The 14,417-nt window shown below is 41.4% G+C and overlaps 1 protein-coding gene across 2 annotated transcripts in view; it reads left to right on the top strand.

Moving 5' to 3' along the window:
• The first annotated feature begins 8,854 nt into the window (after positions 1 to 8,854).
• Positions 8,855 to 14,417, top strand: part of rab31 (RAB31, member RAS oncogene family) — an 84,031-nt gene continuing 78,468 nt past the window's right edge. For both annotated transcript variants that reach the window (XM_072569849.1, XM_072569848.1), the window contains exon 1: positions 8,855 to 9,006. In XM_072569849.1, the coding sequence (XP_072425950.1) occupies positions 8,968 to 9,006 (39 nt within the window). In that variant the 5' untranslated portion in view covers positions 8,855 to 8,967. The remainder of the gene's footprint in view (positions 9,007 to 14,417) is intronic.

Here is a 14,417-nt window from a genome sequence, read left to right as displayed (position 1 = left end):
ATTCAGCGAGATCATGGCTGATTTTATAATCCTCAACTCCATTTTCCTGCCATTACCCCCAACCCTTGATTCCTTTATGATTGAAAATCTCAGTCTTGTTATGCTCAGTAACCCACACTCTAAAGATCTATTTGGTAAAGATTCAATATCCCCTGAAAAACAAAATCCTCTTCAATTTTGTTCTAAATGGGCATTCTCTTATTGTGAGATTATTCCTTCTGTACCAAGACTCTCCCACAAAGGTAAACAAACTTTGTCCACTTATCCAATCAAGCTCCCAAGACTTTTGTATGCTTCAATAAGATTGTCTCTCATCTCCAAAGAGTTCAGGCCCAACCTACTCAACCTCTCCTCATAAAACAATCGCTCCAAATCTGCTATCAGCCTAGTGAATCTCCACTGGACAATCTCCGATATCTTTTCTTGGATAAACAATCTAAAATTGTTCACATTATTCATAATAAACCAGCTGTGGTCTTGTACAGTTTTAGCCAGACTTTCCAATTTTATACTGCTTTCTCTTTGAAATAACCTGGTCAACTTGTATGCTAGCTTTCTTTGATTTATACACAAATACTTTGAAATCTGTGCAGTAGCTTTCTTGATTTAAGTCTTTTCTTGATTTAAATAACATTCAGGTCCTCACTTTTCCCTGCAAAATTGGTGTTGCTTCAACGGTACAAAGTGGTGCCTCTTCTTCTGAACTGAAGCAGTCATGTACAGTCAGTCCTTGTCCTGACAGCACTTCTCCTCAGGTTCTGCATTATGACTTTGCAGCTTACCTTTCTCTTACAAACCTCCTATGCAACTTTCATCCACCAGAAATTCAACTTCTGTGGGGCTTGCTCTACTTCTCTTTTTCACATTTTGCATTTCCTCTGGTAAATGCTTCAGCATTTCTTTCAGTTTGTGATTCATCTCCAATAAATGATTTTCTGACTGGGATATAATGTTAAGTTTGCAGCTGCAGTCCACTGCTTTGCCATCTTAATTCAGCATCATCATACTTTTCTATATCAAGTTCTATTTGAAACACATGCTGCTAAAGGTTTGATGTCAGGCTCAGAATCTCCCTCTTGGATGTCACCTTTGTACAGCACATAGTCTCTCTTCAATATGCTTGATATGGGGAAGCTGGTGTTGGACTGGGGTGGACAAAGTTAAATACCACACAACACCAGGTGATAGTCCAACAGGTTTATTTGGAAGTACAAGCTTTTGGAGTGTTGTTCCTTCGTCAGGTAGCTAGTGGAGTAGGATCATAGGACACAGAATTTAGAGCAAAAGATCATAGTGTCATACACTGATGCAATATATTGAACAAACCTAGATTGCTGTTAGGTCTTTCATCTCTCTGAGCGCTGATACCAAGCTTCGGGTTCAGACTGGTGAGTATGTGCTTACTGCTCACTCATTCCTGATCCGAATGTGTGTATGAATTTCTTGTCTCTGTGATTTGTCATATCCAGACATTTCATGAAATTTTATGATTCCTATGCCGATAACATCCTCAAACCCATTGCCATCTTCTGTAGAATGGATGTTTGGTTTCATTCTTTCTTCTTCATCCTGCCTCTGGTAGCTCCATTGCTTTCTTTGCTGCTTGTTCAGCCCCTTCTTTTCCAGTGTTTGGACTGTCCACAAGCTCAGCATTTTGACCTCGACACAGGACATTTCCTTCTGTCTGTGAACTCATGTGATAAGGTCGGAATGTAGTGGAAAGAAATAATTGGTAGTTCAGAAAACCATAGAAATCTACTGATATTACATTTTATAATGTAACACACCCATGTAAATATGCAACTGCATATATTTGTTCTTTCTCTCCCTCACAATTCTATAAGTTGCAACCCTTTCAACAAAAGTTGAGTCAAGTTGCTTTTGCATGTTATCTGGAATGCTTTGACAGCTGAGGTGCACTTAACCAATGAAAAGCCAATCCACCTGATCCTGTGCTTGCGATCACAAGCAGTGCTGCCAGAAGTGGTGGTGATGGAGGAGGTAGGAAATGGGTGAAAGGTGGTGGTACTTTGAACCATCCTGAATTGCATGTCTCTTTTCACCATTATCCCACTCATGGGCATCCTCAATTCCCTGTTAGCAATGAGCTGGACTATGTTTTGCTGTTTGATCAATTGGAAAGAATAGAGTTTCTGCTAACTTCATAGAATCCCTACAATGTAAAAACAGGCCCTTCGGCCCAATAAGTCCATACCGACCCTCTGAAGAGTAACCCACCTAGACTCATTTCCTTACCCCATTACTCTAAATTTTCCCCCACTAATGCACCTAACCTACACATCTCTGAACACTATGGCAATTTCCCATGGCCAATTCACCTAACCTGCACATCTTTGGATTGTGGGAGGAAACCAGGGCACCCGGAGGAAACCCACCCAGACATGGGGAGAATGTGTAAACTCCACACAGCCAGTCATCTGACATTGCAATCAAACCCAGGTCCCTGGCACTGTGAGGCAGCATTGCTAACCACTGAGCCACCATGCCGGTCCTGATAATTTTAGTTTTGTTACAGTGTCCCATCAGGGGCTGTTTAGAAAGAAAGAGAGGGAGCTTTACTTTTGGTTCAAAAGAGTAGAGGATGCTTTACTCTGTATCTAACCCATGCTATCCATCCTGGGAGTTTTTGGAGGGGGCAGTATGGAAGGACCGTTCGTTTCAGTTTGAAGGAATAAAGTTTTATCTAGCCAGTTTGCAGGTGGCAGCTTTTTTTTTAGATTCCCTACAGTGTGGAAACAGGCTCTTCAGCCCAACAAATCCACGCCAACCCTCTGAAGAGTAACCTACCCAGACCTATTTCCCTCTGACTAATGCACCTAGCACTATGGGCAATTTAGCATTGCCAATCCACCTGACCTGCACATCTTTGGACTGTTGCATTTGATACCCCATTTAATGTGAATGACTTACTCCTGCTACTAATTCTTGCCTGTTGTTGACTGACACGGTGGCTCAGTGATTAGTACTGCTGCCTCACAGTGCTAGAGACCTGGGTTTAATTCCAGCCTTAGATGACTGTGTGAGGTTTGCACGATCTCCCTGTGTCTACATGGATTTTGTCTGGGTGCTCCAGTTTCCTCCAATGGTCCAAAGATTTGCAGCTTAGATGGATTGGCCATGCTCAATTTCCCATAGTGCCCAGAGATGGGCAGGCTCGGTAGATCAACCGTGAGAAACGCAGGGTTACATGGTTAAGGTAGGCAGTGGGAAGCTCTTCAGAGGGTCAGTGTGGACTGAATGGCTTGCTTCCACACTGTAGGTATTTTATGATGATTGAGGGTGATAATGTACAAATTGTGCTTCATATAATCCAATTCATGTTGTCAATCCCAAATGCTATTGGTCTTTCTAATAACCTTAAATATCTCTCAGCATTCCTGCTGCTCATGTCATCTTTAAAGCAAAGCCACACAGCAGGTGAAACACTATTAGTGTGAAGTTGCTCTGCACAGTTTATCTAAACTGCCATACAGATATGAAACAAAAGGAAATGGGCAACAGAGACTGGTGGACAGAGGTGCAGAGGAGAACAGCCATCTTCCCTCAGGACTGGCAGAGGAAACCATACCACCAGATACTGCTTCACTGATCCAATATTGTTACCCAGGGCAGTGCTGTTTCCATAGTCTGGAGGAACAGCCTGTAATACAAGCAGAAGGTCAAGCTCAATGTATTTTTGTTTGTAACTGATGGGGAAAAAAAGCAAGGATTGTTCAGGGATTACTGCACTTTGTGAAAGCAAGTAACATGACACTCATTGTAAGTACTTTTTGTACAGTTACTGATTCAAGCAGCAGTAGATGTTTTGCAAACAAACTGGAACCAAAGGCTTTGTACAAATGTAGATGCAGATGGTAACAAGTAACTGATTGGCCTGTGGATCAATTATCAATGCCAAAAGTCTTCTTGTTTGTCATCAACAATTGATTCCCAAGTAGCTGAAAAGCTTGGGACTGTGAACAGAATAGTGAGAAGCTAATAGCTCCCTATTAGAAGAAAATCAGTTTTTATTTCTTTCAGCAGTTGCTGTAACTGTGACTTTCAATTACTAAGTCAGAGACTTTTATAAGTGTGAAGCAGTCACTCTGTATCTCCTGCAAGAGGAGGAGGACAAGATACAGCATTCTGATCAGCTGAAGAATCATCTCATCAAACCTTGTGCACAAAGTCCATTGAACTGCCCTCCCAATCTTTCCCACAACCCATAACACCTATTTTTCTCTCTGTCTGTGTCTGTCAGTATGTGAGTGTAGATGGGAAGTTTTTAAAGGGATTAGAATTCTAACTAGTAGAATTATATACTAATAGCTAATAACTTGTAGCTGATGATATTAAAATAGGTGGAAAAGTAATTTGCAAAGAAGCATTAAGAAGTTGACAAATGGATATGGATAGATAGGTGAAGGGCCAAAATTTCACAGATTGAATTTAAAGTGACTAAGTGTGAGGTTATCTGTTTTGGTTGAAAGAATAAAAAGGCAACTGATTGTCTAAAAGTATTGAAACTTCAAAATGCTTTAGTGCAAAGGGATCGTCATGCATAAATTGTAGAAAGCTTTTATGCAGGTCCAGCAATTAATAAGGAAAGCACATGGAATTTTAGCATTTATTGCTAAAGAAATTGAGTATAAATGGAGTACGGATGTGTTTCTGTGACTGTACAAGACATTAGTGAGACCACACCTGGTGTACTGTGTATAGTTTTAGTCCTCTTACTTGAGGAAGGATGTAATTGCATTCAAGGCAGCTCAGAGAAGGTTCACTAGATTAGTTCCAGAAATGGAAGACTTGTCTTATGAGAGAGAGAGATTGAACAGTTTAGGCCAATACCTGTTAGAGTTTAGGAGAATGAGAGGAAATCCAACTGAGGAATATAAGATGCGAAAGGGGATTGATGTGGAGCAGATGGTTCTCCTTGTGGGGCAATCTGGAACAAGATATCATCATTTTAGGCTAAAGGGTGGCAGATTTAAAACAGATGAAGAGGAAATCGTTTTCTCAAGGGGTCATGAATCTGTGAAATTCATTACCCCAGAGTATGGTGGATGATGGGCCACTGAGCAAATTTAAGGAGGCAGCTTTTTACTTAGTAACAGGTTAAAGGGTTAAGGGGAGTGGGCAGGAAAGTGGAGTTGAAACCGAAATGAGATCAGTCATAATGATATTCAGTGGTGGAGTGGGCTCAAGGAAATGAATTGCCCACTCCTGCTCTGAGTTCTAATGTTTTGTGTACTTGGAGCTAAATTCTATTTACTTATCATAAATATCAATTTCTGTTAAATATAACAAATTGGTCCATGATTTCTATCAACCTGGGTACGAAAGTCGGATAAATTGGAGGATTCTGCATACTTGTTAAAATCTTTAACTTTTATGATACCTCTGGGAATAGTAGGGTTTGATTCCCAGAGCACTATCCTAGTGATGCATTACAAAGCTGCCAGGCTGTTCTAAAGTGAAGTGTATAACCATGTTGTATGTGGACCAGAGATGTGCTATGGGAGTGCGGTGAGGCTGGTATATGCCCAATGCTTCATGCCCTCTCATGAATGTTTCTGCTAGCTAGATCTCCGAAGTCCATACATGAGAGCTGATTATGGAATTGGAAGCCAAAGTGATCAACATGTTTTGGATCTCACAACAGCTGTGTGTGAATAATAGTCAGGTGCCAATGAACATGAATGGGGTCGCTGCCGATCAGCATGGCCTGAGATGTTGGTTCTCAGTGTGAAAGATGGAGACTGGTACCTGATTTTCATGTTGGGAATTGTTGCTATCTTGTTTCTATCCAGCAGCTAGATAAATAGGAAATTGCTTTTAATAAGGCAAGAGTAGATAATAGTAATATGCGAATGTATGTAAATATGCTTCTCACCACTCACGAGCAAACTGCTTATCTCGCTGTTCAGAACAGTAATCTGCTTGTTTGGTTGGAGAATAGGAATTATTGCTGTCAATACCAGAATCTCTGTCCTGCCAATTGCACCTGATTTTCCCAACTTTCTCACCAATGCCCATGCTGTTCAATGGCTGGGAAGATTCTGCCCAAAAAAGTTGCAAAAAGGTCAATACAGGTTAGGTTGCAAGGTGGTGGATGCAGTATAGTGTGAGATGATTCACCTTCATTATAAGTATTGAAGAGCAGAACATTTCTGAAGGATATGTAAGTTAGAAATGTTGATGTTCAGAGAGACTTATGATTTGGAGCTGCCGGTGTTGGACTGGGTGTACAAAGTTAAAAATCACACAACACTAAGCGCTGCTCCATCTTCAGGTGGTTGTGGAGCAGCGATCTGAAAGCTAGTGCTTCCCATTAAGCTTGTTGGACTATAACCTGGTGTTGTGTGATTTTTAACAAAGAGACTTAGGAATGCTTACACAAAAAATGCACAAAGTTCTCCTGCCAACAATTAGGAAAGCAGATGGCATGCTGGCCTTTATTGCAAAGGGATTTAGAGTACCAGAAGAAATAATTCTTGTTCAAATTGGACAAGAATTTGGAAAGAATGAGAAAAGCCAAGCTACCCAATTCGGATAGAAATGGTTTATTTATTTATTTGATGGACAGCACACTTTAAAGTTAAAAGATAAGTTTCTTTTGATTAGCCATAAATTGTCAGAATTGAACAAAATATATGATTTTCAGAAAAAGCAATAGGAACAGGAGCAGGTCTTTTGGCCCCTCAAGTCTATTCTGTCATTCAATTGGATCATGGATGATTCCTCATGTCCACTTCCCTGCATTTTCCCCATAATTCTTGATTCCCCAACTGATTAAGACTCTAATAATCGCTAAAATAAGTATACACAAGCAATCTTACCCCACAACTCTCTGTGGCAAGGAGTTCCAAAATCTCACAACCCACTGAGAGAATAAATTCCTCCTCATCTCAGTCTTAAATCAACACCCTCTTTTTCTAAGGATATACCCTAGACTCTTCCTAATTTCCCTGCCCCCTTCATTGATTTGTGCACAGAAACTCCCAGCTCCCTCTGCATCACCTTTACAATTGTGCACCTTATTTCTCCTTGTTCCCTTCTACCAAAATGAATCACACACACACCTACGGAGGGCAGAGTTTGGGAGGTCTGCTGGGAGTGTGTTGAAATTGTTATGTTTAAATGTACCAATATGAACAAGGGCTTTAGCTGCAGACAAAACAGACAGATGTAGAGTTGATTGGTGTTACTGAAGTTGAAATTGGCTTTTTTAGTGATAGCACAAGAGTGAATAATAAAGTTGAAGTACAAATCAGCCCTGATTTAATCGAACACTGTAAAGACCAAAGCCACTGACTACAGATTCTGACAACTCTGTCATTCCTGAACCACTGACAGAGAAAGAATCAAACCCTTTGCTACCTTGGTGACCCACTGTATTCTGTGCTAATCTTCTGATCCCATTTCCTCCCTATCATCAAAACCACTAACATCTACCTACAGATTGTCCACCTGCTGCTGAAACTTTCTTTCATTGTTACCTTCAGTTTTGACTATTCCAACAGGATTCCATTTGGTCTTGCGCAGCAGGTCAGGCAGCATCCAAGGAGCAGGAGAATTGATGTTTCGGGCATAAGCCCTTCCTCAGGGCTTATGCCCGAAATGTCGATTCTCCTGCTCCTTGGATGCTGCCTGACCTGCTGCGCTTTTCCAGCAACACATTTTTCAGCTCTGATCTCCAGCATCTGCAGTCCTCACTTTCTCCCAGTTGGTCTTCAACATCCAAAACACCATAAACTTGACCATGTCTAAAATTCTGATGCCTTCATCTAACTTCACAATAAGTCACTTTTATCCATACCTTTAGGTTCATTGACCTATGTGGACTCCTGCTCCATAACAGCCTGACTTTAAAATTCCCTTTTCTATTTTTAATAATCCCTTCCTTGTCTCATCACTTCTGATCTTGATAACCTCCTTCAGAACTATTTACTACCTAGATTTATCAGCTCCTCCAAATCAGCCCCCTATGCATATTTCCTTTCCTCCAACACTGGTAGTCATAATGTGGAGATGCTAGTGTTGGACTGGGGTGGATAAAGTTAAAAATCACTCAAGCACCAGGTTATAGTCCAATAGGTTTAATCAGAAGCAGTAGCTTTTGGAGCGCTGTTCCTTTATCAGATGGCTGCGGGAGCAGCGCTCCAAAGGCTAGTGCTTCCAATTGAATCTGTTGGACCATAACTTAGTGTCGTGTGATTTTTAATTTCCAACACTGGTGAGCATCCAATTAGCAGCTTCAATCCAAAAGTTTTGGAATTCCGTCCGTGAAATTCTTTGTCTCTTCTGTTAAATAACTCCTTTCCATTTGACTGAACTTTTCCTCATTTATTCCAAGATTTCCCCACGTGGGCTTGGTGTCAAGTTTTATTTGATAGCACTCTTGTGAAATGCCCAGGAATCAATTTTATGTCGATCTGATCTAAATATAAGTTGTTGTTGTTGTTGGAGTGGTATACCTGTAATTCCTGATGATTGGGTAATGTTCCCTATGAATAACGTGAGTGTAAACTTTAGTTATATTCTTACCATGTTTGGAATTTTTGGATTATTTTCTTATCTAAAGGATTTCGATAAAATAATTTATTTAGCTAGAAAGAAAACTGGAAATGGTTAACCTACTAATACGTTAAAAAGAATGCTCTTTAAGTGCAGTACAGGGAAGATACTTGATTTGAAGTGATGATATTCTGCTCTGTGTGAAGTGGAGCAAGGACGCTGTGCTGCAATTGGAATGAGGGATTTTGAGTGAATTTGGGAGAGGATTCTGAGCAGGGCTGTGGAAGAAGCCTCAGTGTCACGTGATGATCCAGAGCTGAGAGTAATTGCAGAAGTTTCCGTTCACTCTGAGGGGAGCTGGCTGCCTGTAGGGTTATAGGAGGTAACGTGTGAACAGCGAACTGGGTCAACCCAGCCTGCAAATAGCATGACACAACCCTTCAACTGATGATGGCTATTCGAGAATTGAAAGTCTGTCTCCTTGGGGTGAGTAAGATGGACCGAATTTATTTCCCGTTTGAGTTCTGTGTACTCTTTTAAAACAAAAGAAGTTTTTAAAAGATGCCCGTTACTTCCCTTGGTGGTGTCTCGCTGCTGGGATACAGACGGATTTCTGTCTGTGCGTGTTGCTGTTTGGCGGTGTCGACACCTCTGCCATTCCTCGCTGTTTCGAGTCTATCCACGGCCGCTTTTGTTTTGTTGGAGACTGGATTCTTCCAGACACTGAAGTTTCTCTCTCTCTCCGTTGGCCCCCATCCGACAATTGCAGCGTCTGCTCTCGGGCGATTTGTTGGAATGCTGTCTCCAAGGAGGAATTCCACATCCACTGTTCCTGCAGCATGACAGCAGCTCGCCTTACCCCCCTTCATTATTTCAATTAAAAAAAACATCACTTTTAAGACAATTTAATACAATTCCCGGGGCGCAGGGGACACTGAGTATTTTTTAACACAAACTTCCCCTTTTGCTCCGTTACCAACTTGCTGCCAGTCCGAAATGACAGTTGAGCTGCTAAAAGTGGAACTCCGCAGATCTCGATCCTGCAAAATCAGGACGAATTAAAATCATTCGGGCTACTTTGGTGAGAGCGCAGGGAAGTAATTCACACTGAGGGAGTTCAGGGTACAACATGAGCCGTGAGAGGGTTTCTGACAGGTCCCTGTATTTCCAATGAGATTACGTTGTGAAGTCACTGCAAAATGTCTCTGTTTGCGAAAAAGTCGAACTGCTTTAATTGCCTCTGTGTAGTTATTCCGTTTGACTTCGCTTTATGTTGCGTTTTACCAATGTGACATTCACTGTGTAAAGAGACCCTTGTCCAGCTCTCCCATCCTTGTCTCAATATCCCTACAAATGTATATTCCCAGGCAGCTATCCAAATTCCTTTTGAAATGTCTGCTCTTTGCTTCCACTGCACTGGTTGTACTAAGTTTCAGGTCATTTCTACTCACTGGGTAACTATGAAGAAGTAACAAAAACAGAATCGTTGAAGAAACTCAGCAGGTCTGGCAAGATTTGTGGAGAGAAAGCAGAGTTAACTGCTTCAGAGCTGGATACTCTCCCATTTCTGAAGAAGGGTCACTGGACTTGAAATGTTAACCCTCTTTTCCCTGCTTGGAGCTGGCTGGAAAAATCAACATGAGCATATAGTATCCAGCTGCACTTACCGGTTCCCTAGCTGAATTGAACGACCATACACTGTCAAAGAACATATGATATCATCAGTAATTCCTATTTTCTTACAAATTTAAAAAGAAATGTCTTCAGCTGCTATCAATGCAGATCAACTATGATCCATTGAGTTGAATGGTGGAATATGTTTGAAGGGCTGAATTTTTAAATGTTTAGGTCCTATGGTTCTATGTAATGCGGGCGTGGTAAATAGCAATTTTAAGAGAGGAGCAAACCATGCTTTCCCCTTGGCAAAGGCATGGAAATGTGCTCCATCACTCTCTCATGTTATTGTTGCTAATGAGCCACTTTGGCTGTGAGGTGACATTCCCTTGGACTTCAACAAGTTCCACTTTCAAATCATTGTTAAGATGGCTGAGGACGGTGATTCTCTCAGTTGCTTTCAGTCCTTCTTTTGGGAAGGCTCCTGTTCTGTTCTGTATGTATATGGCTACTGTTATTAAATCATTGCAGTCCCGCGGTGGTGCAGGTACACCCATAGTGCTGTTAGGGGGAGATTGCCTGGAGGGAGGAAGGATTTGACCAAGAGACATAGAAGGAAAGGTGTTACATTTCCAAGTGAGGGAGCCTGTGACTGGAGGAGAATTCACAAACACCTGCTGACTCTGTTTTTCTAGGTGGTAGGGTTCGTGCGTTTTAGAAGGTGCTATTGAAAGCATTGGTGAGTTATTTTTATTCATTCACAGGATGTGGGGGCTGCTGGCTGGACCAGCATTATTGTTGAGTCCTAGCTCTCTTGAGAAGATGGCCTTCTTGACCTGCTGCTGTCCATTTGCCGCAGATAGAACTCCAATGTTATTAGGGAGAAAGCTCCTAGATATTGACCCAGCAACACTTAAGGAATGATGATATATTTCCAAATCAAAATGGCAAGTGACTTGGAGACAAACTTGCAGGTGGCAGTATTGTCATTGTATCAACTGCCCTTGTCCTTCCTGATGGTGGTGGTTATGGGTTTGCAGGGTGCTGTCTAAGGAGTCTTGGTGAATCCCTGCCGTGCATCTTGTAGATGGTAAACACTACTGCTATTGTGATCATATTTGAGGAAAGGAAGTCAGTTGACAGGGTGCCAACCAAGCATGCTGCTTCGTCTTGGGTGATGCTGAGCTTCTTGTTGAAGGTGCATGCATCCACCTAAGTGGAGAGTGTATTCCATCACTCCTTGTAGGTAGTGGGCAGGGACTGGGAATTAGAAGTGACTGAGCCCCATAGAATTCCTAGTCGCTGGCCAGCTCTTGGTATTTAGATGGTTGGTCCAGTTCAATTTCTGGTTCGTGGAAATCCATAGGATGTTGATCATAGGGGATTCAGTTGTCGGCATGCCATTGAATCACAAGGTGGTATTTGGTTTGAAGGAGATATAACAGTGAGCCAGTAAGCTTTAATGTTTAAAAGGCTACATGACTCCTCTTTCTCCTTGGCACCAATCATGTGGGTGATATCATTGTGCATGATGTCACTTCAGTGTTAAACACAAATGTTGGACTCTATCCCTTCCAATGGCGATGTTGATAAATGATCTGAAGTGGCTGGGCTCTTTTCTCTGAACCAGTGAGCAATAGATCCTCAGCAAATGTACATAAAAAGTACTTCAGCTGTCATTTCATTAAATGTGCAATACACTCCTTATACTACACATTATGACATGAAGTGACAATTTTCAAGTTTCTGTTTTGAAATAAAGGAATGATTCTTTGAGGTCAGGTTGGGAGGGGTGCTGAAGATGAAAGAGTGGATCCAAGTCCGCAGATGAAGATTTCTCATCTGTGTACATCACTCCAGCATAGCATGGATTTGAGCTTTACAGTGCCCACCTTCAAATTTCAGCCTTTCCCTACACTTGTGGTTTCCTCAGCTTGAGGAAGTCATATAATTGATGAACTGGTGTTTTTGTCAATGTTGGAACAGCTGTGTTCTACAAAAATGTGTTCGCATGCAAATCAGTACGAGTTACAGTCCTACCTTTATCAATGAATCTAGAAGATATGTCATTCAAGAATCTAGGTGTCTTCAGTTAGTGTTCGTGAGAAATAAAAACTTGCCAAGCTATCTGTGTGTGGGTGTGTCTGTGTGTTTTGCATATGCTTGAATGTGTAAGTGATAGTGGCAAGCCTTTAGTAACCACTGTTATGATGCAACAACGGTTGAACTTACTTGTTCAAAGTAAGTGAATTTCTCTCTTGCATTGGAGGAAGACCGGTTTTTGCAACATTCTTTCTCTTGGAAGAGTGACACAAGACCAAAGATTACCACTTCTGTGAAAATCACTTCCAGGGTCCTCTCCGCAAAGGGGAACTGCCTTCCACCTCTTGGCATGTACTGGTTGGGCTCATCTCACCAAAATATTTCCAAACAGAAACTAATGTGTTGCCAGTGCTAAATGTAGATGCCTTTTTAAGACGTAGATGTTGAATATGTGGAACCTTTGTCCAGGAAATCTAACCTTCCCTAACTTTCCTGCTGCAAGAATGTGACACTAATTGTGAGATCCAGAGAATATCAGTGATAGCCCTTGACAAGACCATTGTCAACCTGAAGTATAGAACCTGCTGTAGCAAAGGAGATGTTTCAGACTAAGACACTGTAGAAACAACAGATGCTGCAGACACCAGGCTGGAGAGTGGCAATGGCATAATGGTAATATCAATGGCCCATTCGTTCAGAAAACTCTGACCAAATGCTCTGGAGACATATGTTCAAATTCCACCGTAGCAGTTGGTGGAACTTAAAGCCAGTAACTAAAATCAAATTTTGCTCTTTAATGTTCCAGGAGAGAAATCCTTACTAGTCCATCCTATATGTGAGTCTAGATTAGAGTGGTGCTGGAAAAGCACAGCAGATCAGGCAGCATCGGAGGAGCAGGAAAATTCAACTTTCGGGCAAAAGCCCTTCATCAGGAATAAGCACGTCGATTTTCCTGCTCCTCGGAAGCTGCCTGACCTGCTGTGGTCTCCATTCCTAGGATGTACTTGCCATGCAACGAATGCAGTGGAGGTTCAATAGGCTAATATTGGGGATGGCAGGACCACCTTCATGGGAGAGATTGGTTCAACTGGGCCTGTATTCACTAGAGTTTAGAAGGATGAGAAGTTATCCAATTGAAAAGTAAAGAAGTCTAACAGCATTGGACAGACTAGATATAAGGAGGATACTTTCCCTGGTTGGTCAGTCTGGCACCAAGACACAATCTCAGCCTAACTGGCCATTTAAGACCATTTATGACTGACATGAGAAAAACTTTCTTCACTCAAATGTACTGAACCAGTGAATTCTTTACCACAGCATGCTGTCGATGCTGTGAATATATACAAGAAATAAGTAGATCAATGTTTTCAATTTTAAAGGCTTTAGAGGGTATGAGGAAAAAGTGAGAATATTACATTGAGAAAGAGGATCAGCCATTGTCATGTTGAATGTTGGAGCAGGCCTGAAGGGCTGAATAGCCTGCTCCTGCTCCGAGACTCTCTGTTACAGTGTGTGGAGTTCTGAGTCCTTTATGTTCAAAGATATTCTAATTCAAAGAAGAATGATTAAAGGGGCTTAGATACTTGTTGCCCTTTGTTTACGCACATACTCGCACTCAGACATGATACCCATTTTGACTCATGCATCATAAGAAAACAATCGATGACTCACTGTAAAGGTTATCCCACCTTGGGTTTATGGTTTATCTATACTCTCAGTTGTGGATTTAAAGCATGAACAGAATTAAAATCATTACAGAGTTAATACGTTGAGAAAGCAAATGCTAAAAATAAATAGTAAAGAGTAACTGCTTTGTTATGGGTATAGCATGTCAACCAATGCTTCAGTATTATCTGACATGAGAATGTACAAATGTATATCCAGGAAGCTTCGTTTTGCAGTGATCTGGATAGACTAGCTCCTGTTAATTCTGGATTGTCCTTTCAACACTTATTCATGATCTTCTCTGAGGGAACAGCAATAAAACGTCTTCAGTGGGTTTATGCACCCTATTTTCAGGAGTTAAACCTGGGATTAACACGCCATTTTGCTGAAACCACAGGGTTTGACCCTGCACTGAAAGTCTCCATCTTTGCTTAGCTTTCTTTAAGTTTCCAGTATGTGAAGTCCCTTATAGCCAAACTTGGAGGCAAAGATGTTCAAAGTTAATAAGACAGTTGTTGAGTGCCAATTTGAAGAGGCAGGTGTACAGAATATACTCTGGATGGAAGATCTCAATG

The sequence above is a fragment of the Chiloscyllium punctatum genome, chromosome 5, assembly GCF_047496795.1.
Source record: "Chiloscyllium punctatum isolate Juve2018m chromosome 5, sChiPun1.3, whole genome shotgun sequence".
In the NCBI taxonomy this organism is placed as follows: domain Eukaryota; kingdom Metazoa; phylum Chordata; class Chondrichthyes; order Orectolobiformes; family Hemiscylliidae; genus Chiloscyllium; species Chiloscyllium punctatum.
Note: the sequence above shows the minus strand (reverse complement) of the source record. Positions and strands in the feature narration are given on the sequence as shown.